The sequence below is a fragment of the Arvicola amphibius genome, chromosome 6 (genome assembly GCF_903992535.2).
Source record: "Arvicola amphibius chromosome 6, mArvAmp1.2, whole genome shotgun sequence".
Lineage (NCBI taxonomy): Eukaryota > Metazoa > Chordata > Mammalia > Rodentia > Cricetidae > Arvicola > Arvicola amphibius.
Window position 1 is genome coordinate 139,823,483 of NC_052052.2, and position 24,132 is coordinate 139,847,614.

The 24,132-nt window shown below is 42.0% G+C and overlaps 1 protein-coding gene and 1 non-coding gene across 7 annotated transcripts in view; both read left to right on the forward strand.

Moving 5' to 3' along the window:
- Hivep1 (HIVEP zinc finger 1) overlaps nucleotides 1-24,132 on the forward strand; it is a 141,010-nt gene that overhangs the window by 74,805 nt on the left and 42,073 nt on the right. For all 6 annotated transcript variants that reach the window (XM_038333075.1, XM_038333074.1, XM_038333076.1 and 3 more), the window contains one exon: nucleotides 4,870-4,923. In XM_038333075.1, coding sequence (XP_038189003.1) covers nucleotides 4,870-4,923 — 54 coding nt within the window. The remainder of the gene's footprint in view (nucleotides 1-4,869; nucleotides 4,924-24,132) is intronic.
- Nucleotides 11,028-11,172, forward strand: LOC119818191. Its single transcript, XR_005286077.1, has one exon. It is a non-coding gene; the product is annotated as a U4 spliceosomal RNA (small nuclear RNA).

Sequence of the window (24,132 nt, forward strand, 5' to 3'; positions counted from 1 at the left end):
GTGTCGCTGAAGTAGCTGTGGCAGTCCGCAGATGGTATCAGGGTGTGTTTTGACAGATGACGAGAGGAAGTAGAAGCCATGCTGTATCCAGTAGTAATAAAAACAGTATCCACATTGCTCTTCCCTTTGCTTTTTCAGTCGATGACAGAAAACAGGCGCCTTTCTACAGCTTATTGGGTTCTACTTTTTAACATTTTACTAGTTTATGGGAGAGTACATTAGAGTTTAGAGCCAACCCTAGTAGCAAGAAGCTCAGCATTAGATGTGGACAAAGCTGAACCATCATGTGGCAACCCCCAAATGTGCCACTCTGTGAACTTTAAGTCTGGATCCATGGTGGTGGTGAGGTCAGGCTGGGGGCTATCTTTCCAATCCTTCGCCACCCTCTTTTCCCATGTAAGGACCACAGTCAGATCTGCTGGAGACCACATGAGTTGTTTTCTTCTCCCGGTTGTGACCGAACCCTGACAGTAGCAGCTGACGGGAAGAAAAGTTTGTTTTGTCTCATGGTTGAGGAGGGCCACAGGCCATCATGGCTGGGAGTGGCAGGACCGTTGGTGACACTGTGTCTATGGTCAGGAAACAGAGACAAAGAATTTTTTCGTTTTTAGATTAAGTCTGTGACACTAGTCCATGCGGTGATGCTGCCCACCTTCAGACTGGGTCTTCCCACCCCAGGAAAGCTTGCCACAGACTTGTCCAGAGTTTGGCTTCTTCGTGGTTCTAGGTTTCATCAATTGACTTGGTAAGGGTGTGGTCAGATGCTGTGGTAGACACTCCTTTCCTCATGGTGTCAGGTTGTAGCTTGACACCCAGCAGTGAGTCCTGAAGTGAATGACCTGGGGCATGACTTCATTGTCAGTAGTAAAGGATGCAAGGGAGAAAGATGCGGAAATGTTTGCTGTTATTCTCTCTCTCTCTCTCTCTCTCTCTCTCTCTCTCTCTCTCTCTCTCTCTGGATAGAATTGTAGAACTGTTTCTTACTCTGAGTCATAGTGAAAATATATATTCCATTAGATATTGACAAATTGTCCAAATTGTCTTGTATAATCTACAAACACAGAATATATGTTGTCCACAATCTGAAATTTCAGAGATTGTTTTAAAAATGCATCGTGTTATAAGGAGACTTGTAAAGCACAGTTAAATATAAAGGGGGTTTTCTGTGAAAATTGACAGCAGCAAAGGCTTGCCTAGCTCGCCAATTGAAGATGTTGCTCACCTATTTATTGAACTGCGGCTGCAGGTAAAGCTTACTGCACCAAATGCAGTTCTAAGTCAGGCCCCAAATTTGTGTAGCATTGTTATCAAGATAAAGGCAATTGAGAAGTGAAAACTGGTGTTTTACGTGCAGATGCCAAGGTCACTTTTGTAAGGAATTATATGAAATGCACACAGATGTGGCCAGCCTCAGTATCCTAAATAACCACACAAAGTTGACCAGCCTCAGTAGGCTAAATAACCACATAGATGTGGCCAGCCTCAGTATCTTAAATAACCAGTCTTTATGTATTTGTTAAATCATAAGTTTTTGTTGCTTTGAGCTACAGTTTAGTCTATTAATAAAAGTTCCTTTTCTTCAATAATGTCAAATTATGTATGCACAAACTCTAGACACCTAGCCATTACTACAGTGAATACATATAATATATACACATTATTATTTATTACTAAGGTTTAGATGAACTGCTGGCAGAGTAATAATAGTTTTTTGGTTAAAAAAACAGGTTTTTATGTTTCTCAAGGGCTGTGTGTTTAAGTCACATGATTTATTTATAACTTGAGTATTAGCAATGTATTTAATGCTTTATTTTGTTGAAAATGGCCTTTATTCTTTTGTCACTTATATTTATACAGATTTCAGCCTTGCCTCCATTTCTTTCTTTTTATTTTTTTAAAGAAAATAATAATTCTTAATTCTGGTTGTACTTTTTCACACCATTCTTAAATTTGTTTATTTTTAATTTTAGCTGTTATACAAAACTATATAAATTATGCATTTGTGGGGCAACATGATGTTTTTAGATATGTGACCATTGTGTAATGTTCAAGATCAGGCTAAAAATACCTATTTCCCCAAATATTTATCATTTGTTTGTGGAAAATTCTCCAAGTCCTTTCTTCTTGTGCTTGGGATATGTGTAGGGTCTTGCATGCATTAAACGAGCTCCATCTCCAAGCTCCCCATATTTTGCATTGAGAGAGAGAGAGAGAGAGAGAGAGAGAGAGAGAGAGAGAGAGAGAGAGAGACTTTGTGTGTCTGTGTATGTGTGCCTATGTGTTTATGTGTCTGTATGTGTCTGTGTGCCTGTGTATGTGTGTGTCTGCATCTGTGTGTCTGTGCCTGTGTGTCTGTGCCTGTGTATGTGAGTGCCTCCCACCCTCCCTCCCTCCCTCCCTCCCTCCCTCCCTCCCCCCCTCCCTCTCTCTCTCTCTCTCTCTCTCTCTCTCTCTCTCTCTCTCTCTCTCTCTGTACTGCCTCTGTGTGTGTGTGTGTGTGTGCGCGCGCGCATGTGCCTGGCCAGCTTTCACTTTCAGCTCATCGTTCATGACAGATAACTCTGGTCTGTAACCAAGAACAGTTGCCCCATTTTACAGGTCTCCAAAGCTCCCTTCAGTTACATTCTGAGTCTGATAACTAGCAGAAGCAAGCAGGACAAGGTTTTAGGGGATGCGTTTTCCTTAGTTGCTCAGGATGGGACAGTCGTGTGAGGCCTGCAGCTCACACTATCTTCCCTCCTTCCTTCTGAGGCCCCACTGTAACTGGATGGCCAGTGAGTGGTTGTAAGAAGTTTGCTCAGTGAATTGAAGAAGATTTGAGCTCTGCCATTCTGACAGGAGCGGGGAGGGGAAGCAGCAGCTGAGGCCAAGGGCCCTGTGACGTCTGCTTTTTTGGTTTATTTAGAGCGTGGTCCCTGAGCCTGAGTCTTCCCTGGCCAGCTGTGATGGGGTCAGTGTTGGAGACTGTTCTGGGGCCAGTGGTGTGGCAGTGGCAGAGGGCAGAGGCTGTCATATCCTTGGCACAACACTGTAGAACATTTGTCTAAATTATACTTTGATGAGATACTTAAAATGTTACATGGTTGTTGACCGTGCTCAACTAAGTACAGAGCCAGTACCCTGGGAATTGTGTGCCTTTTATATTAAGCACTGGAACTGATGCTGTACTTGAACGAATTACCACCACCATCGCCACCATCAAATTTGTATAGTCTTACAAAATTCAAATTAGTTGTTACCCAAAACTGAACTTGGATATATTCATAAGACCTGGTTTGCCTAGAGCCACAGACTGGTGAACAGCAGACCCCAGGGACACACTTTCTCTTCCTTCCCTGTCCAGAAACAGCATCCAAGTTCATTTGTTTGCTTTTGCAGTGGTGGGGACTGAACCCAGGGCCTTGTGCACACTAAGCAAACTCTTTACCACTGAGTTACTTCTCCAGGCCTACCTACCCCAGCTCTTTTTCCTTCTGGGTGCAGCTCTGCCTGGCCCAGATGTTTTTTCTATACCTGCCTTTCTGAGCCTTGTGCTTACTCAGTAGGTCCATGATCTTTTTTTATATGCCATCTCTTTGGTACATCCTCTTACCTTTTAGATATGCTACTGCATCATCAAGGGACAGACAATCTTCTGTCACAGTGCTCTTCAGTTTTTCATTAGCTCTGTCTCATGTTTGTTTTAAGTCTTGGTATTAGGTTAGTTCATTTTCTGTTACTGTGATGAAATATTTCAAGCTGATGCTTCCTAAGTGAACAAGGTTTATTCATTTCACTATTATGGAGACTAAAATTCTGAATAGTATAATGCTGGCTTTGCAAGAACTAGTTTGGCCTCAACCAAATCAGCACATGGTGGAGCCCCTCATGGTGGAGCGCCTCATGGTGGAGCCCCTCGTGGTGGAGAGCATCTTGGTGGAACATCTCATGGTGGAGCACCTCATGGTAGAGCACGTCTTGGTGGGTCTCTTCATGGTGGGCTCACATACAAAAGGCAGAGCTCCCTGCAAGACAAGTCAGAGTGGCTAGGGAGTGCTCAGGCTTTTCTTTACAGTGTCTCTTTCAGGAACTGACTCAAGTCCCAGGAGAGCTTCCTCAGTCCCACTGAGGGAAAGACAACCCCCTCCCACATACTAAGTATTCCCACTTTTTAACTTTCCAGGACCTTTTAACACAGTACCACTAAAGACCAACCTTATAACACAGAAACCCTTGGGGGACACTCAGGCTGCATCTAATCACAACACCATCTGGGGTAATCATACTGATCCTAAACTAGTGAGCATCTGTTTTCAACAGATCCGGGTGTGTTCACTTCATATGTAAGGAAATTATTATTTTTAGATATACTTTTTAATCTGCAAAAATACTTACTAGTTATACAGTTGAGTATATGGAGTGCAGTAAGAAGCTGGGTCTATCTCAGAGCACTTGCTTACCTGTCATGCATAAAACCCTAGGTAAAATGGGTGTGGAGGTGAGTACTGGAAATCACAGCACCTTTGAGGTGGAAACAGGAGGATCACAAGTTCAAGGCTATCTTCCACTGTTTGAGGCTAGCCTGGGCTACATGAGACCTTGTCTATTAAATGAATAAATGGATGAATGAATAAACAAAAATGAAATAATTTGTTTTATGGAGACATTAGTTAAAAGAAGCTCTTGTAACGACAAATTGATTAGAGTTGCAGATTTGCAGGGAATGTCCTATTTGAAAGGTCTGTCCTATTTTAAGAGTGAATTTTTTTCACAAATAAATTCATTTATTGTATTAGATGTCTGTCAGTGCTTGTAAGTAATGTGTTGTTTTGGCCATATTTATTCTTTATTTGTTATGATTGTATGCTTTTTCTTTTTTATTTCCCCCAGACAAAATTGAAGAAGCACAAAAAGAACTTAATGGGGCAGAAGTTTCCAAAAAAGGTAAGAAGAAATCAGCCCTGTGTGGACTCAGTTCTTTCAGAGATGCCCATATGGACCTCTCAGAATTGAAGCCTTTCCTCTGGAAGTTGGTGCTGATGTGTGTGGACTTGGGCAGTCTCAGTACCTCTCCCCACACCGTTTCTCTCCTACCCGTGTCCTGATGCTGGGAACTTGAAAAACAGATGCAGTGCCTTTGAGAGCACTGCTGGACCCTGCCATGTAGTAGATAGACAGTGTGGACACCATGACTCTCATGTGTGTTCCGGTGCAATGACAGAAGTCAGTGACATTTCATACTGTCTGAAGTTGAAGAGCAATTGAATATATGTAAGAGAACATGTTTGATTAGAGAAGATCATGCAGATTTTTAACAAAATGTTACTTATTGCAAAGGATAGTGCTGACTCTGTTAAATAAGAAATAAACCTATAATATAGCATACAAAGTCCTAGTTTTTGTAAAAATGATCAAATCAGGACAGTGGCCTCATATATGTGGATATGTATATGTATAAACACACTTATTGGATTGGAAAAAATTTGGAAGGATTTTTTTAGGCAAATGTGCTTATGAAGTGGGAGTAAGTGAGATCACTGCATTGCATTTATGTTGCTCTGGTTATACGGTGGCCTTAATTAGTGTTAAAAATCAAAACAATATGCAAATATTGGTCTCATGGCAGAAAATACCTTGTTTTTTTTTATGTACTAGAACCTGTAGGACGTGAGAGCTGCATGGGTGAGGGTGGCATGTGTCCCAGCACTGTTACCATGATGCTGACGAACTTGCAGGAGATGAGAGCTGCATTGTCAGTGGTGGGGTGTGTCCATCCCACACCCTCTCTTAGAGAGGTGGTGGTGCCTCTCTGATATTAGGGAGAGTGAGGTTCTCTTAGTATTCATTTCCATCATTTAGTGCTTACAGTTTTTTATTATATTTTCTAATTTGAGTAAACTAGTTGACAGAATAATTTAGCTAAATAGGACCCCAGTTGAAGCCTTTATTTTTCTTTTCTTCCTTTTCCCCTCCATTTCTTTTCTTCCTTTTCCTTTCTTTTTCTTTTTGATTTTCCTTCTTTTAAGTCTAGACTGAGTACTGACTGAGCAATTTCAGAGAAAAGAGTTTTGTAATCTCTCTCTCTCTCTCTCTGTCTCTGTCTCTCTGTCTCTCTCTCTCTCTCTCTCTCTGTCTCTCTCCCCTTCTTTCCTTCCTTTCTTTTTGTTTTTCTTTCTTTTATGTCTAGACTGAGTATTGACTGGGCAATTTCAGAGAAAAGAGTTTTGTAACCTCCCAGTCCCCATGTCTTGGTGCAGCCTTGTGCCTGTTCAATGTGGTGTTGCAGCAGCATTAGTGTCCCCCCTAATCCTCGCCCCCACCCCATTTCTGTTCCATTATAACTCCAAATAGGAATCTGACCCTTGGTGATTCTTGCATAAAAGCCAGACTAGAAAGGATGCACATTGCCCACAGCCATGTCACCTTGAAAGGTTCCTGACCACCTTTGCCCTCTTTGCCACACTGCGGTATCCAGTGGGGTTAGGAGAGGCCCCCTTCAGATACTGCTACAGCCATCTCTGCTCACAGCCAGGGCTGGGGAGAACAGCTCCAAGCAGAAAAACGAATGTCACGTGTATTCCCTGCTTTTCTCCAGACCAAAAAGTTCTCACAAACGTGAACTAAATGCCAAGAAGAGGGGGGAAGAACAAAGGCCGGAGGAAAGAAGCTGGGCAGTGCGCCTTCGCGTAATTGGGCAGCTCTGGTTGACAGGTGGCTCTGGGCAGACCCCGCGTGAATAATGAATTAGGGCCGTTCCTTCTCTTCGCTGCTGGCTTCAGTTTTTCACATGGAAGTTCTGAGCAAGGGAAAGAAAACAGCTTCCCTTCCGCCTGGAAGTAAGAACACCAGCTCCTCTCCTTCAGCGTGAGGAGAAGCCTTCCTGTAAGAGCAGCACTAAGGTCTCATTTTCTCAGTGGCTTATCTATTTTTCATAAAGGAAACCACTTCTCCCATGAAAGGAGGCCAGATGAGCATGGGCTACTTGGTTCTAGCAATGGCGAGGCATCGTGATGTCACTTTGTCTGTGAATTATGTGACATGAAAAGCTGTTTTGTTTGTTTGTTTGTTTTGCTTGACATGACAAATGTTCCTAAAATGCTTTGTGTCCATCAAAGAGCCTGTGGTTCTTCCCTGACCGTGGATTGTCCCTCCTGCTCACACCACTTCATTCCTAGTTGGGATGCGTCACTAACTGATGCCTAGTGGAAGCAGAGTAGCTGCAGCTCTTTCAGAACCAACCCAACAAAGATCAAATTACAAGTTTTTCTATTTTTTTTAATGTATTAAGGAAGAGTAAATATGTTCAATATAGACCCTGACTTTGCCAGTCATAAATCAGTAGAATGTAGAAGTGTCTTAAATTGGGCTGGAGGGATGAATGGTTCACGGGTTAAGAGCACTAACTGCTCTTCCAGAGAACCTGGGTTCAATTGCCAGCACCCACATGGCAGCTCACAAACTCCAGTTCCAAGGGATCTGCCTTCCTCACACAGACATACCTGTAGGCAAAACATCGATGCACATGAAAAGAAAAAAAATCTTAAAAAAAGAAGGGTACCTGACTTTGTCGGTCATAAACTAGTCAGATAAAGAAATGACTTAAATTATGCTAATACACTTTTTTAAAATCTGCGTATGGATAAAATCTAAGCAACTTCGATTTATTCTGACTTTAGCTTGGTGGTGGGTGTGTGAGCGCGACACCTGTGCCGTCCCCATGATGTCCTTGTGCCCTCCTCGGGTGCTGTCTGATCCTTCTCTTTTAATCATTGGGAGGAGAACATAATTGGATCCTTATTTCCCACCTGACAGTAAAGCAGAATCCAAAGAGATTGTATTTAATATGTGCCTACCGCCTAACAACAGAGATATTCACGTGATCAAATGAGAAGGGAATTGTTTCTAAGCATAACATTTAAATTAGCTGTGAATTAAGTCTACTTGTTCTTCCCATCACTGTGCTTCACAGTATTCGTCAAATAGGATTTACATAAAGTGCTCTTTCTGACGTGGTAGTGGAACACAGCAGTAGATCCCTTAGGAGGGGTGTTTTGTGTTAGTGCTGGATTCGGTTCTGGACAGTTTTCGCTGTGACCAGTTTAACCTCCTGCTGGGCTCCCATTGTTCAGGCATGAATCTGCACAGCCTGTTGGGTTGTGTGCTGTTTCTTGGATCAGCTTTAATACTTTTCTTTAAAATCATGTTCTGTGGTATTTGTCACACATATGTAAAACATGGACAGTATGGTGACCCCCGGACACCCCGCTGGAAGACCCTCTTCCCAGCTCTTAGCACTGTTTCTAATTTGAATGGTTGTAATGGATGTTAAACACTCTTTCCTTTTTTTTCTTCCTTCCTTTCTTTTTTCCTTTTCTTTCTTTTTTTTTTCTTTGATGATTAAGCTTAAAGGAAAAACCTGAACTCATCTGATTTATTTGAGAAAAGACCTATTCCTTAGTTGCCCGCACCCAGAGCCCGGTGGTGTGAGCAGGGAGCTCTACACTGGGAGCTGGTGGTCTGAATAGTTGGCTGCCAGTGACGGCTGCCACAGCAGCCACGTTCTGTTTGGGCTTTTTATGTAGTGAACCAGGTTATAGTTAGACAGGAGCTTAGAGTCAGGAAGCAGCACTGGCCACACTGGTGTCCTGGGAAACTGAATGTTAACATCAGGTGTGTCTTCCTGCATGTGTGTTCTGCCTGCTGCACTGCTCTCCAGTGCTGTCTGCACGCTTCCCTGGTATTTATCAAAGCATATTGGGTGATAACTCCTCAGCTTTTATTCCATCATGTATGATTTTGTTTGGAGTTTCATTCCCCTCCTTTTCCCTTTCCCCCTCCCTCCCTTCCCTTTCCTACCTCCCTCAGTCTCTCTGTTCCTCCATCTTTTCTGTCTTACTCTGTAGCCAAATCTAGCTTCAGATTCACCAGGCAGTCTGCTTCTCTGCCTCTCAGGTGCCAGGATTACAGGCATGAACTTTTGCCTTTGAATACACATAATTCTTGACTCATTTGCTTCCCTTCCTCTGTCCCCATCCGATCCTACCCCCTCACAAACTCTGAGACTCTAGGCCTACACAAACACCTAGCTTTGTCATTTGGGTGTTTTGTTTCTAGTAAGACACATTTTCCCTACCACAAGATCATATGCCCCGCCATATTTTCTTCTAAGAGACTTCCACATTTCAGATTAAAAATACTCTTCAGAGTTGACTTTTAAAAATACATTTAAGCAGCTGTGATTTGGCTCAGCAGGTAAAGGCACTGATTGCCAAGCCTGATGGCTCGAGTTCGAGCCTCACAACCCATATGGTGGAGGGAAGGAGAGAACTGATTCCCACAAATTGTCCGTGCCTCCCTCCACAGATGAATAAATGTAAAAATACTTTAAAACCTGTTTAATCATTTTACAGATAGTTTTCCAATTCATTTTTTCAAATGAGTAACCATTGCCGATATTTTTCCTTTTCATTATTTTAAAGATTTTTTTTAAATTAGTTGAATTAATTTCCTAAGTGGCGCATTGTTGGGGTATCTTACGTTTTGATGATATGTGTAATATTTAATCAGTTGGGCAGAGGCGCATTGCCATCTGCAGCTGCCTTACCCTGTAGGCGGCAGCACACCAGAGCTTTCTGCCGCTCTCCACTGTAGCTTCTCAGCCTCCGAGCCACGCTCATTTCTCCATGTCTATGACGTGTCCTCTTCAGATTGCACATTTGAGTGATGACATATAGTCATTGCCTTTCTGTGCCTGGCTTACTTCACTTAGCACCGTGATCCCCCTAATCTGGTGAGGAAATTACAAATCCAGATCTTCTTATTCTTGAATGGTTTCCCACTATGTGTATACTGCATTTCCTTGTTCACTTCTCTTTACCCAATTCTGTCACTTCCTTAGCTGTTCTGGAAAGTGCTGTAATAAACATGGAAGTGCAAATGTCTGTTTTATAGTCTGGGAAACATTTATTGAATCTTCTCTTTTTGTGACTGTTCAATTTTCATATATACCTGGGTTCATTAGATTTTCTGTTCTGTTTGTCTGTATGTGTGGGTACCGTAGTGTGTGGGGGCCGTGAACAGCGGTGGGACTCTCAAGTTTTATTCAGAGTGCTTTGAGAGTAGAAAGGTTTTCACACAACTATTTAAATTTTCATATTATGTAGAAGTCATATGGATTTTTTTGTTGTTGTTGTTAGGAGAAGCAAACTCGGCATCTTTGCCCACTGGCTCCTGCTCATAAATATGGGGACAGTTTGGGGGCTTTGTTGGGGGTTAATGTCTTACACTTCCTTCATAAAAATCTCATTTATGAGTACATTTTTGGGTTGGGGGAACTTAGTTCTTAGTTTTGCCCCCTTCATGGAATTTACTGTATCACTGAGCTGTATCCGTGGCCACAAATTTATTTATTTTTTTTTTTTAGTTTTTTGGGATATTTATTTAATTCTGTTTTACTAAAAATTATTTTTTAGTTCTTGCTGGAAAATAAAATGCTGAATAACTATAGATAGATTTCTATCTAATCATCCACTTGAATTGTTTCTTATTCTGATAATTTTTATAGTGGTATGTTTTGTCATACTGGTTGGGAATAATCAAAGTTTTATTTTTGCATTTTACACCACTGCTATTTTTTTCGTCTTTGCCTTATTCATTTGGGTTAAATAAAATGGTGACAGAACTGTAGTGTTCAGGTCAGTGAGGTGGCTCAGCAAATGACAAGTCTGGTGACCTGCACTGAGTCCCCAGAACCCACAGAGAAGTGACAGGAAATGACCGGATTCCACAAAGCTGTTCTCTGACTGCTACAGGCATACCAAGCACAGCCACCCACACAATAATAATAAATCAATAAATGTCAAAAGTGGGGTGACATAGTCTTCCCTTACTATTTAAAGAAATCTCACTGCTTGATTACTTGCTGTCTAAAAGCAGCTCTTCATAAAACAGAAACTATAGAGAAAATCCATGGTTTTTATTCTTTTGTTGTATTGTTTAAATCTGACTTGCATTTATTAGATGCTTACTCTTTTAAAGCATGTTGCTAGTGCTTTGCGCAGTGGTGGTATCTTAGCCAATGAGGTTTATCCGAGGTGCAATTATTGCTAATTGAGAGCATTTCCCAGTACCCCGCAGTGAAAGACAACTTGCAATATAGTCGACGTTGGCAATTTTTGATAGTCTCTACAGAGACTGAATAAAAAAATGTTGCTAGATTCAATTTTAAAAATATCTTACTGAAGAGTTCTGGGCTTTATAGAGCTATATTGGTCTATACTTTTTAAAGTTTGTTTTCCCTGCAAGATTTTGCCTGGGAGTTAGTTCTGGTTTAGGAAAGTGGTCTGGCAGCTGTACATTTCTGTTTGTGTAAGGGTGTGGGGTGTGTGGGGTGGGGTCGAGTGTGTGGGGTGTGTAGGAGTGTGTGGGGTCTGTAGGTGTGTGGGTGTGTGTGGGGTAGAGGTATATGTGCGGTGTGTGGAGATGGTGTGGGTGTGGGTGGTGTATGTAGGGTATGTGGGGATGGTGTGGGTGTGTGGGTGTGTGTGGGTGTATGTGGGGTATATGTGGGTGGATGTGAGGGGGTAGGGGTTTATGTGGGGTATGGGGGTATGGTTGTGGGGGAGTGTGTGTGTGTGTATGTAGGTGGTATTTAATACTTAGATGATTCTTTGTTGTGGATTCTGGAAACATTCCGATTTTTCAAACAGTGGGGCAGAGTATTTTTCTACCATGTTAGCCAGTCCTAAAAAGCTGTATTTTCTTAGCATTTATTGCTGCTCTCTTAACTTTTAAATTTGTCAGCCAAGATTAATCCACAGCATCTCTTATGCTGCTGCTGGTTCTGTAGTGATGGCTCTAGTTTTCCAGGAATGCAGTTTTATTTACTAATCCTTTCCTGACATCCCCAGAGGATCGTGTGTGGCTTTCTCCTTTTCAGTGTTTCAATTTCCAGGTTGTTGTTGTTTTTTGAAATGTATGATTCCATTTTCATTATTTCATTATGTTTAATTCTTACTGTCTTTCCTTCTTTTCTTTCATTGGGGAAATTTTTATTCAAATTTTTGATATTATAAACTGAACTCACTTTTATGCCTTTATTCTTTTCTGTTGAAATCACCAAAGCTCATTACTTCAAACTATTGTTTTTGAGGACTGTAAAGAGTTTGTTTTGTAGTTTTGTAAATTTTATGTTGTTTTTACATTTGACTCTTTGCTGACTTTCCCTTTCCCACATAGACTGGAATTTTATTCACTTTTCATGATTTCCCACTTAAACACACTGTAATATTATTCTTTTTTTTTTTTTTAAGGAAAACTATTCAGGGTATGTAAAGTTCCTGTTTTGTGCTTCTTAGTTCTCTTATAATCAAATTTTCTCATATCCTACAAAAGTATTTCCTTTTTCTTATGCTAGAAATTTAAAATTAAATTCACCATTTTGGGAAAAATGAAAAAGCTGAGGTTGAAGATATTAAATCACCCACTTCAGCTGTGCAGTGAGGAGACCGCATGGACTTGCAGCTGGTCTTGGGCTGTGTGGTCCTGATGTGCATGTTTGAGTTCCTAGGACTCCTGAGTTACCCCTAAGTCCTGCTCAAGTGATGAAGCTGTTGCAACATCCACCTCCAAGTGTGGTGACTGAAGAATTGGGATTCGGGTACCAGTGAGATGGGCCAGTGGGTGAAGGTGCTCGCTGCCAAGTGTGAGGACTTAAGGTCAGATGGAAGAAGAGGAGAGAAGTAATTCCACTGACCTCTGACTTCCACTCTCACAGCATTCGCGCACACAAAACAAAGAAACAAACAAACGGGAAAGTTACAGTTAAGATCCAGACATGGGTGTGGGAAAGATGGATCTTCTTGGGTCAGTTTCTGTTAGTATTTTTCCTCCATGTTGTTCTTTCTCAACAGACCCTGCAGTTGCCACACTGTCTGGCAATCCTTTCAGCAGAACTGCTTTCTTTCTGACACTTCAGAATGCAACTACAGAAGTTTTATTTTAAAAATAGTGTCCATAAAGCATCTTTCTGTATGTGAGCAAAAAATAGGGCTGGCAGGAGTAGGTGGTTGATGTGAGTGGACAAAGACGGGGAACGGTGGTAGGAACTGAACAGCATGCAGAGCTGGTTGACAAGTAGGAGGTTGTTTGTTTGTTTGTTTTTTAACATGGCCAGAATTTATGCACTGCAATATTCTTCTGTTATTAGGAAACTTGAGACAAGGCCGCATATCTTGGAAGCTTGACCCTGGACTCCAGTAAATGTAAATAGGAAAACAAGAGTTTTCTTCCCCACATCCCAAACGTTCTGTGCTGCTTTAAGACCTTTACAGTATGGTTGTATTTCCAAACACATACTATGTTTTTAAAGGTGACAACTAATCTGGCCCAGGAGTGCACTTTAATGTCAGTGCTGATCTTATAAAGACAAGTTATAATGGTGTTCTCCTTAATAAGTATGCTGAGCATAATAATTAAGATAATTAGAGCATATTTTATCAACAAGAATGACAAAGTCTTCATGTAGAACAGACATTTGGGTGGCATAATGGAAAAGCTGGACAGATACCATTAAATTAAAGCATATAATTTTAATATAGTTCATGGTAAGAATGGTAAGATGTTTTAACCATTCTTGGGAAAGTATACTTAGTAAAAACACTTGAAAAAACCAGTTTGAGTATTTTAAACCAGAAGGACATTAGCAATTTACATAGTGAATACTTGTATTCATAATAGGAAGACTAGGGCAGTTTCTTAGATAAACATCTGGACTCCAAAGTACTTTCAAAGGGTGGGCCTGGTTTTCCATTTTAGTATCATACTGAAGCTAATATATCTCTATATATTACTGGAAAGTGTGGTCTTTAGGTTTACAAGTAATTATTAGGAAAAATGAATTTTAGTGAGCATGTTTAATGAAAATTTACTTTAAATAACAGTGTTGTAAATCCCATTCTCTTAATGTTAGACACCCCCAAATCATCCATGTTTCTTATAAAGTTGTTAGCTCCTTCATTTCATTAAGTGTTTATTTTGTGTCAGCATTCTGTCAAGGTCTGTGAAACCTTACAAGAAAGGAACCACTGACCCCTAAGGGACCCTCAGGCCTTTGCCCAGCACTTCCCAGTTGTCGACGCTTGCACTGCCACAGATGTGGTTTGTCTGTGAGCCAGAGACACTGCCAGGATAGAAGCAACAGATGGTGACATTGTTATAGAAAAGAGAGTCTATCCAACTTCTTGTGTACATTGCCCAGATACTTCCCGTGTGCACTGCCCAAATACTTCTCCTGTGCACTGCACAGATACTTTTCATGAGCACTGCACAGATACTTCCCATGTGCACTGCACAGATACTTCTCCTGTGCACCGCACAGATACTTCCCATGTGCACTGTACCGCTGATTCCATCTTGGAAAATCAGGTTCATGTTCTGTTCTCATATATAAAATATAATGCACTGATCTTGGGTTATAGGAAAATTACTATTGATTTAATTATCTGTGCTATATTTGTAAAGGTATCATATTATCAAGCTTGTCAGTAGTTTTGTATTTAAAAATGAAAAATTTCACCAATCAGTACAGATGAGCTGCATAATGATAGGAATGAAACCTTCATGGCACTTCCATGTAAAGTAAGTGTCTTTAACTAGTCTGTCCTCACCGTCTTGGAGTATAACACCCCAAGCTTTGTGTGAAATACAGGAGGCAAAAACTCCTTGCAAGTTTTCTTTTTTTTCTTTTCAGTTTTTAATTTGGTGTGTGTGTGTGTTTTGCCGGAGTGTGTTTGTATGTTTGACATGTATGTAGTGCCAACAGAGACCAGAAAGGGATGATGTATTCCTTGGAACTGGAGTTACAAACCATTGGGAGTTGCCATATAGGTTCCAGGAAAGAGCAGCCAGTGCTCATAACTGCTGAACGCTCGCTGCAGCCCCTCCTCCTCATTTTTAAGGGCACCACTGAGTATCTGTCAAGCTGGTAATTAAATTAGAGAGTTAGGTCACGAACATGACGTGAATTTTATTAAGCAGTTCATTACAAGGTGCAGTGTGTGCGGTTTGCAGCGTATCCTTCAGCGGAGTGCTGGTGGCTAGGAGCTGCGCAGTCACCCTGCTTAGCATGAGGGAAGTCGCTACCCATTGCATGACACAGTGCTCTCCTGTTTGCCTAGCAGATGTGTTCTGGTTGTATAGAAATGAAAATGTTGAAAAATCCCATTTGCCTTCGATTCTTTTACATTTTACATAATGTGCTTATTACTATAGCTTCATTTTTTGAGAAGAGTAACTAAGATAAGGATGTGTGTGGCCTGAAATGCACTGGGCCGGCACCCCCGAGGACTGTAGAACAGCAGATCTTAGGTGTTCACTCAGCTCCTGGGCCAGTGATCGGGCAGTTACAGTTTGCCCTTAGACAGTTAACTTTGTACCGCACACCTCAGTATTTTTTAAACAAATTTTACAGGTTGACTCAAAGAGAGAGTGTGTGGCTCTTTATCCGCTTATGCTTTTCTCTAGCTTTGCCAGTGTAGCCTCTGTAAAAACAGATAAAAGAAAAAGCAAGCTCAGACCTGGCTCCTTCCATAGGGACTTGCTCAGTGTTCCTCAAGAAAGCAACAATGAGCCGGGCGGTGGTGGCGCACGCCTTTAATCCCAGCACTCGGGAGGCAGAGGCAGGCAGATCTCTGTGAGTTCGAGGCCAGCCTGGTCTACAAGAGCTAGTTCCAGGACAGGCTCTAAAAAAGCTGCAGAGAAACCCTGTCTCGAAAAACCAAAAAAAAAAAAAAAAAGAAAAAAGAAAAACAGAAAACAACAATGCCGACAAGAGAAAGACCGCAGATGTGTGAGGACAATGCAAGGAGGGAAGAATGGAAAATAGAAATGAAGGAGGGAGATGGACTGAAGTCAGAGAAGCAGTAGAGATACGGAAAATAAACTTGGGAAATGCAAATAGCAAAGTGAAGTGCCATTTTATCAAAACCACAGCCCTCTTTCTTGTTCTGCTACCCAGAGCATTCCATAGCCTCTGTTCTTTGTAGGAAGGTGGCATATTGGGAGAATGACTTAGAATTTTGCACTGCTCACCAAGGCTCTGATACGAAATTATTTCATTCTGGGAAAGATTGGAAAGCAGCAGATGCATTTGGGTGGATGGCCAGGATAGGCATGAGGATGCTGGGGATGCTGGGAAGCTAGCATGTGTTATAGGGTCTGGGCAGTGGTTGGCCGTCCAGGCCCAGTGCACAGTGCTGAGTCCCTTGTTAGCTGTGATTGCCCCCATCTACATTTCTCTGATGAAGATCAACCAACAACAAAATAGAGTCCTTATAGCAAGGTACTATCACAAAAGTCACTTGAACTTATGAATTGTTTATTTCTAAAGTTTTCTATGTAAAATTTTCAAGTATGGTTACTCACAAATAGCTGGAGCTAGGGAGAGCTAAGCTGTGGATGAGCACTGTGCCCTGTGGGGAGAGAGTGCAGGGGCTCCATCTCCTCCCACCCACACCATCCACCACCCCGACTTCAGAGGGACCATGGCTGTTTCATCTTGTGGGGTATGGCTCGTCAGGCCCCCCACTGAGCATGCAGTTAGCCTTCTGGGGACTGCAGAGGAGACCCTTTTGTCAAGGCAGCGCTCCCTATGGTGACCCTCAGGTCTTCATCTCAGTTCTCCCTCCCACCCTTCCATTTCCTGCCATGGGTCTCTTCCTGTAATCCCTCCAGCTTGAGCTTGCCTGTGGTTGGCTCCCAGTGCCCATAGGAAGGTCTTTGACAGTTGCTGAATCAATAAAGATGGGTGGGGAGTGGGAGAAGATGGATTCCTTTACCTAACAGGTTGGGCTCATGAACAATGCACACTATTGCTTTCATTTCTCAAGTGTAGTTAAATAGCTATTTATTTCTCGTGGTACATGTCTCCTAGATTGCTTATCCGAAGCAAATTGTTTCTTTTAGTATCTTTAATTATCTGGCACAGTGACGCTTACAAACTGTTGGTGTTCGTCTCAGTAACAAAAAGCTTCATTCTTTAACCTCTGATGGAGTCTATAGACAGCTACAAACTGATTTTTCCTCAAGACTTTGTTTAAGCATGAAGAATTAGACTCTTCTTCTGTACGTGTATTGTGTAATATCAGCATCTTTTTAGCCTGGTGGGTGGGAAACCCTGGCATGGGGAGGGGGGGAACCCTGACGTGAGGATTCCACATTTCTGACAGTTCAATATTGTAAATGTGCAGGAAATTCCACATTTTCCTACCTTTGTAATAGTATCTTATACAGTTTATAACTTTTCTTGTGACTAGGGGTCAGCGTTATGCCTGTAAACCACTCAAACTCTTAAAGAGCGAACACTCTTTAAGCAGTTGTCAAATTGGTAGCCATATCCCCTGCTGTAATAGATGTCAAGCTTCCAGTGGTTCTGACTGGAGGCTTTCCGAGTGTCATCTGATAGTGATCCTGAGAGCACCTGCTGCTTGGAAAAATTATTATCTCATGTGGCTCTTGTGGACTTGGCCCTCGTGTGACAGAATCCTGGAGCTGGATGAAAGCAACCCCAAATTGTAGAGATCTTTGGACTTCCTTAAAGAAATCACTAAGGTCTTCGAATCTTTTTCATGAAAGTGAAACAACCAGAAAACAACTGCAAAGACTTTCAGGGCAGGGAGATGTAACTGTTTCTCACGGTGCGTGTTTTAATCAAGGCAGAGTCAACCTCCTATTCGTGGATTTTGTGAACCTGCAAAAATACATGAGAATAGTTTGGCTTAGGCTTCTTTTCATTTCTGTTTAAGTTGTGCATCCGTGTGTGTGTATGGCGTGTGTGTGTGTGGCGTGTGTGTGTATGGCGTGTGTGTGGCGTGTGTGTGTGTGGTGTGTGTGTGTATGGCGTGTGTGTGGCGTGTGTGTGTGTGGTGTGTGTGTGTATGGCGTGTGTGTGTGTGTGGCGTGTGTGTGTGTGTATGGCGTGTGTGTGTGTGTGGCGTGTGTGTGTTGGTGCTCATGGATTCCAGAAGGAGGCATTAGCTCTTCTGGAGCTGGAAGTACGGACCCTTGGGAACTCCCTGACAGAATGAACTCAGGCCTTGTGGAAGAAAAGGATATGTTCTTAGCTGCTGATTCAGCTCTACAGCCCCCCTTCTTTCTTATTTATTTATGAAAGGATCTCGTTATCTAGCCCTGGCTGGCCTGGAACTTGCTATGTAGATCAGGCTGGCCTCAAACTCACAGCAATTTGCCTCCTTCTACCTCCAGAGTGTTAGGATTAAAGTATGCACCACCACAGAGGCTTTACCTGTTGGCTTCCTTCCTTCCTTCCTTCCTTCCTTCCTTCCTTCCTTCCTTCCTTCCTTCCCTCCTTCCTTCCTACTTTACCCTGTTGGGTTTCTAATTTGTGTGGTTCACTCTTCAAAATTAGAGCATGTGAGAAACATGGAAGATAGAGTTATTTCAGAGCACCTGGCATTAGTCGTAGTGATCCTTCTGTTACTGCTCTGCCAGGCTTGCTGTGGCAGAGCCGAAGAACCTGCCTCAGGGCGCACAGTTGTGTAGCTTTCTCTTTGGTGCTTATGGAAAGGGTGAGATAGTTAGAACCAGCACTAAGCATTGCCCACTCTCACCTTGGCAATACCTTTAAAAGACAGGTGGGTAACGTTGTAACTGTGGCAAAGTATTGTTAGGATCCAACATTTAGAGATGTGGTGAGTGACAGGAATTCCCCCACCAGGGACAAAAGCGGATGCGGCCACTAACACAGGCATAGCTACTGATCCTGTCATTATTTCTCTTCTTTCCTGGGCTGATCTGTTGCCCTGCTTTTGACTAGCCCATTGTTATCCTGTGTTTGAATTCTTTGTACTTGATTACATTTCATACAGTTTGTGTAAGTTGGCATTCTGTCATGTTGACAGAATGTCAGATAATAAGCACGTAGGAAAGGTTTCTTTTAGCTCGTCCTTGTGGGAGATTCCGTCCATGGTTGACTGACTTGAATCGTCTGGGTCCTTGGAAAGGTCCGTCTTGGTGGTGTGTGAGACCAAGGTGTCCGCTCTCTTAGTGGCAGCTGGGAGGCTGAGTGTCCACAGCCTCCTTTCAAGGGCATGTCTCCAGAGACCTAAGACTTGTGTCCTCTGAGCTTTTACCACTACCCAGTGCCAAGCTGGGGACAACCTTAAACAATGTGCCTGTGCAGGACTTGTAGATTCAGTCTTTAGCATAGTTTAGGCCTCTGGAACGTTCACCCGTGAGTCACTTTTTAGCTGGTGGTTTTGCCTTATGTGAGTTTTCTCTATGAAGCTTTGCTTTTGCTTAAAGAACAGTGTTGAATTTCTCTGTTAATGTGCGTCTGCTATGTTGATTTTCTTAGTGTGTTGCCTGTTGTTTTGAATTTCTCTATTAATATATCTGCTGTGTTGACTTTATTAGCGCCTGTCATGTAGAGTTTCTCTGTTAATATGTGTCTGTTGTATTGAATTTCTCTGCTAGTGCTTGCTGTTTTGACCCTTTCTATCAGTGTGTGTCTCCTGGGTTGAGTTTCTCTGTTAATATGTCCCTCTTGTGACAGATTCTTGAAAGTGTCATTTTTAGGCAGTATCTACTTCACCTTCCGTCTGGAGAAGTCCAGCTGGGGCAGGAAGGTAGAAATCTGGCATGAAAGTTCATTTCCCCTAGGGCAGTTTGTAATATTACATGCCAACTGCTGGTCCTTCAAAGTAATCTGGGTTTTCAAAATTCTTGTCAATATACGTTTCCCGCCAAGAATGGTGTCTTTGACTTTTACACTTTCCCACTGTGGAGCACAGGTGCATTCTCTCTGTTTATCTTGCTTGTGTTTCATAGAGTGCTTTTCTTTTATTTTTTTATTTATCATTTTACATACCAATCACAGCTCCCTCTCCCTTCCCTCCTTCTGTTTTCCCCTCACCTTCCCCCCACTCATCTCCCCATCCACTCCTCAGAAAGGGTAACACCCATAGGTAGTGAACAGAGTTTGGCACATCAAGTTGAGGCAGGACCAAGCCCCTCCCCCATATCTAGGCCAAGCAAGGTATCCCTCCATAGTGAATGAGCTCCAAAAAGCCAGTTCATACACTGGAAACAAGTCCTGGTCTCATCGCCAGTGGTCCACAGACTGCCCTAGTCACACAACTGTCACCACATTCAGAGGGCCTAGTTTGTTCCTATGCAGGTTTCCCAGCTGTCAGTCCAGAGTCAGTGAGCTCCCACAAGCTCAGGTCAGCTGTCTCTGTGGGTTTCTCCATCATGGTCTTGACCCATTTGCTAATATAATCCTCCCTCCCTCTCTTCGACTGGACTCTGGGAGCTTGGCCCAGTGCTAGCTGTGGATCTCTGCATCTGCTTTCATTAGTTGCTGGATAAAGTTTCTATGATGACAATTAAGGTAGTCATCAATATGGTTACAGGGGAAGGCCACCCTCTCCACTATTGCTTGGAGTCTTAGCTGAGGTCATTCTTATGGATTCCTGGGAATTTCCCTAGCATGAGGTTTCTCCCTAACCCCATAATGGCTCCCTCTGTCAAGGTGTCTCTTTTCTTGCTCTGCCTCTCTGTCTCTCTCCCAACTCAGCCTTCCTGTTCCCTTATGTAACTCCCCACCAGCAGCACTCCCAATTTACTCAGGAGATCCTGTCTATTTCCCTTTCCCTGGGGGATCCATGTATATTTTTCTCTTAGGGCCCTCCTTGTTGCCTAGCTTCTCAGGGGCTGTGAATTGTAGCCTGGTTATTCTTTCTTTTACGACTAATAACCACTTATGAGTGAGTACATACCGTGTTTGTTTTTCTAGGTCTCGGTTATCTCACTTAGGATTTTTTTCCAGTTCCATTCATTTGCCTGCAAATTTCAAGATACCATTGCTTTTTCTGCTAAGTAATACTTAGTTGTGTAAGTGTACCACATTTTCTTTATCCATTCTTTGGTTGAAGGTCATCTAGGTTGTTTCCATGTTCTAGCTATTATGAATAGTGCTGCTATGAATATAGTTGCATTATTCAAAATACCAAATAATCCAATTAAAATATGGGGTACAGATCTAAACAGAGAATTCTCAACAGAAGAATCTCAGATGGCTGAAGTACACTTAAAAGAATTGTTCAACATCCTTAGTCATCAGAGAAATGCAAATCAGAATGACTGAGATACCATCCTACACCTGTCAGAATGGCTAAGATCAAAAACACTGATGACAGCTTAGGCTGAAGAGAATATGGAATAAGGAGAACACTCCTCCATTGCTCGTGAGAGTGCAAACTTGTTCAGCTACTTTGGAAATCCATATGGTGGTTTCTTAGAATATTGGGAATCAGTCTACCTCAAGACTCAGCAATACAATTCTTGGGCATGTACCCAAAGGATGCACATTCATATCACAGGGATATTTACTCAGCTATATTAATAGCAGCACAGGGTGCTTTTAAAACTATAACTCCTTTTTTTCTATCTTATTTCCACAAAGAATGCCCACTCTTCAGTAAGCAGAGTTCATTCTTGGCTGCTCAGACCCAAATAGTCACACAGAAACTATATTAATTACAACATTGCTTGGCCTATTATCTCAGGATTCTTATTAACTGACTTTTACATCTTAAATCAACCCATTTCTATTAATCTGTGTGTTGCCATGAGGCTGTGGCTTACCTGAAAGCTTTCAGCAGCAGTGTCTTTCTCCTTCAGCAGCTACATGGCTTCTCTTACTCTGCCTACTTTCTCTCTATATCTCTGTTCTGATTTCCTGTCTGGCTTTACTCCACTAAGTCATTGGCTGAAACAGCTTTGTTTATTAGCCAATAAAAGCAACATATATACAAAAAGACATCCCACATCACTGATTACCATGCAAGACCCCCAAAGGCCTTCCATAACTGACTAGGGTCTGACATCTTTTGTCCTCTGATGTGTCCTTCAGCATATTATCTTTTCTGGTTCTAATCTGAATTTCAATCTTTCAAGTAGGTTCTAAGCCCTGCTGTATTGTTGCTTGCTTTTCCTGTCTACAGTGTCTCTGTGGTACCCTGTGGTCCTCTAGACCTTTAGTATTCTTCAACAGTATAAGCACACATAAAGTCTTTACTTGTTCTGGCTTATTGGCTCTCTCACTACATTTATGGTAATGGTCTTTTCTCAGGTGACTGGACATTTTATTAGAAAACTATGTAAGCATTTTGAAGGCTAAATTGAAATCTTTCTTCAGAGAAGATCAATTTTCCTCTTGCAGGCTTCTAGGAAAGTAACAGTCTAAGATGATCCTGATAGTTTCAGTGCTCTGACTCGAGGAGCCTTGAGAGGTGAACTGCAGCATACAGAGCATGGATTTCCTCCAGGTCATTGTCACTCCTAGACCAAGGACCCTGAAGCTCCAGAGAGGATACCATTCAGGACTTAGCATGCACACCGTTCATAGTGTGCCCTACAGTCTGCCTTTCTACTGTTGCTTAGACAGCCAGAACCACACAGCCTTAAGTTCCCTTTTGATTATGCCCACTAATGTTCTGAGTTGTTGGGGGATCTTGACTTAGTAACTTCTCTATCTTTCTAGTGCTCCATTACCTCCAAGCTTAACATGCTGGTGTTTTGTTTAGCTCACCAGTTCTCAGAGATGGTCTTCATTATTTCATTTTCCTTTACCAGAAATCTCACCTAGAAATTGTTTACACATTACTCTATCAACCTTTCATCTACTACAGGTACATTTCTCAGTTTTATTTTTTTACTTTATATTTATTTGCATAAATTTACATGCCTAGAGATTGTAGTTTTAATGTATTTAAATCACTTTTCTTTTGCTTGCTTTCTAAAAACTTACTATGTTTTCAGCATAAGCTAAGCCAAGCCATCACCTGTGCTTTTCTAGCCATCTCTGGTTTTATTTTTTATATTGAATCTTTGAGTTTATTTATTGCACGATATTTGCTTATAGCCTACATTTATTTTCTCATCTCATATACGAGATCAGACTCTTATATTGAAAATGGTGCCATCCTTTCTCTAAGGTTGTGAACTCTGGCTTTATAACATATTAAACTTTTATAAGTTTCCATCTCACTACTGATCTGATCTTCGGAGAGGGGGGGATGCTGTGTCATGGCCATGATTTGTCTTTACAGGCCTTGGCAGAACACTCTTGTCTAATGGAGGTTACTTTTCAGAATGCCATTTTTTAATTTAGGTTTATTTTTCTGAATAAACACTATGACTTGTCATATTAGAAACTGAAGGATTTTTTTCCTTGAAAATTTGTAAATTATGGAAATCTGAAAAAATTGAGTTGGCACCTTCACAATACTGATTTTTGCCAGAGGCATGAAGTACCACCCCGCCCCCCGACGTTTTTGAGACTGGTACCTCTGAACTTGCACACACCCCTACTCCTCACCCTATCTTCCATGCTCCAGGTGCATCATACCACAAGACTGTTGTATTTCCTGCATGTTTTTAATAGTTGGCATTAAATTTACTTTTATGAGTTTTCAGATTTTTGCTATAAATAAAGCATTTTCCATTTTATTTTTGACCAGTTTTGGTACAGGTGAAGTGATTGGTTTTTGTAAGTTTGGTAAGGAGGCCTTTGGCCAGTTCTTTGGGATGTGGAGGACTGTCCCCACAAAATGTTACTTGTCCTTATCACTTCTGGCTTATTGTATAAGCTGGTTGCTCTCAAGAAATGATTAAGAACAGCAGTGGTTCTGCCAGATTTCCTCTTGTCCCAGCCATGCAGTGAGAGGTCACCGGGCTTTGGTTTTGAGCGATAATGAATGGCATTGTGGTGGCACATGGCATTGTGGTGGTGTGTGGCACTGTGGCAGTGCATGGCTTTGTTGTGGTGCATGGCATTGTGGTGGTATGTGCCATTGTGATGTGCAGCATTGAGATGGTGTGTGGCATTTTTGGTGATGCCTGGTGTTGTGTTGATGTGTGGGATTGTGGCGATGCATAACTTTGTGGCTGTATGTGGCATTGTGATGATGTGTGGCTTAGTGGCAGTGCATGGCTTTGGTGTAAAGCAAGTATTCATCATGGTTTCCTCATTTGCAAGTTTTGTTTTGACTTTTCTTGTTTCCCTGGTGACTTCCTTTTCCTTTTTATCTAGCTAGTTAGAATTGCATTGCTTAATTTCCCAGCTATCTCCTG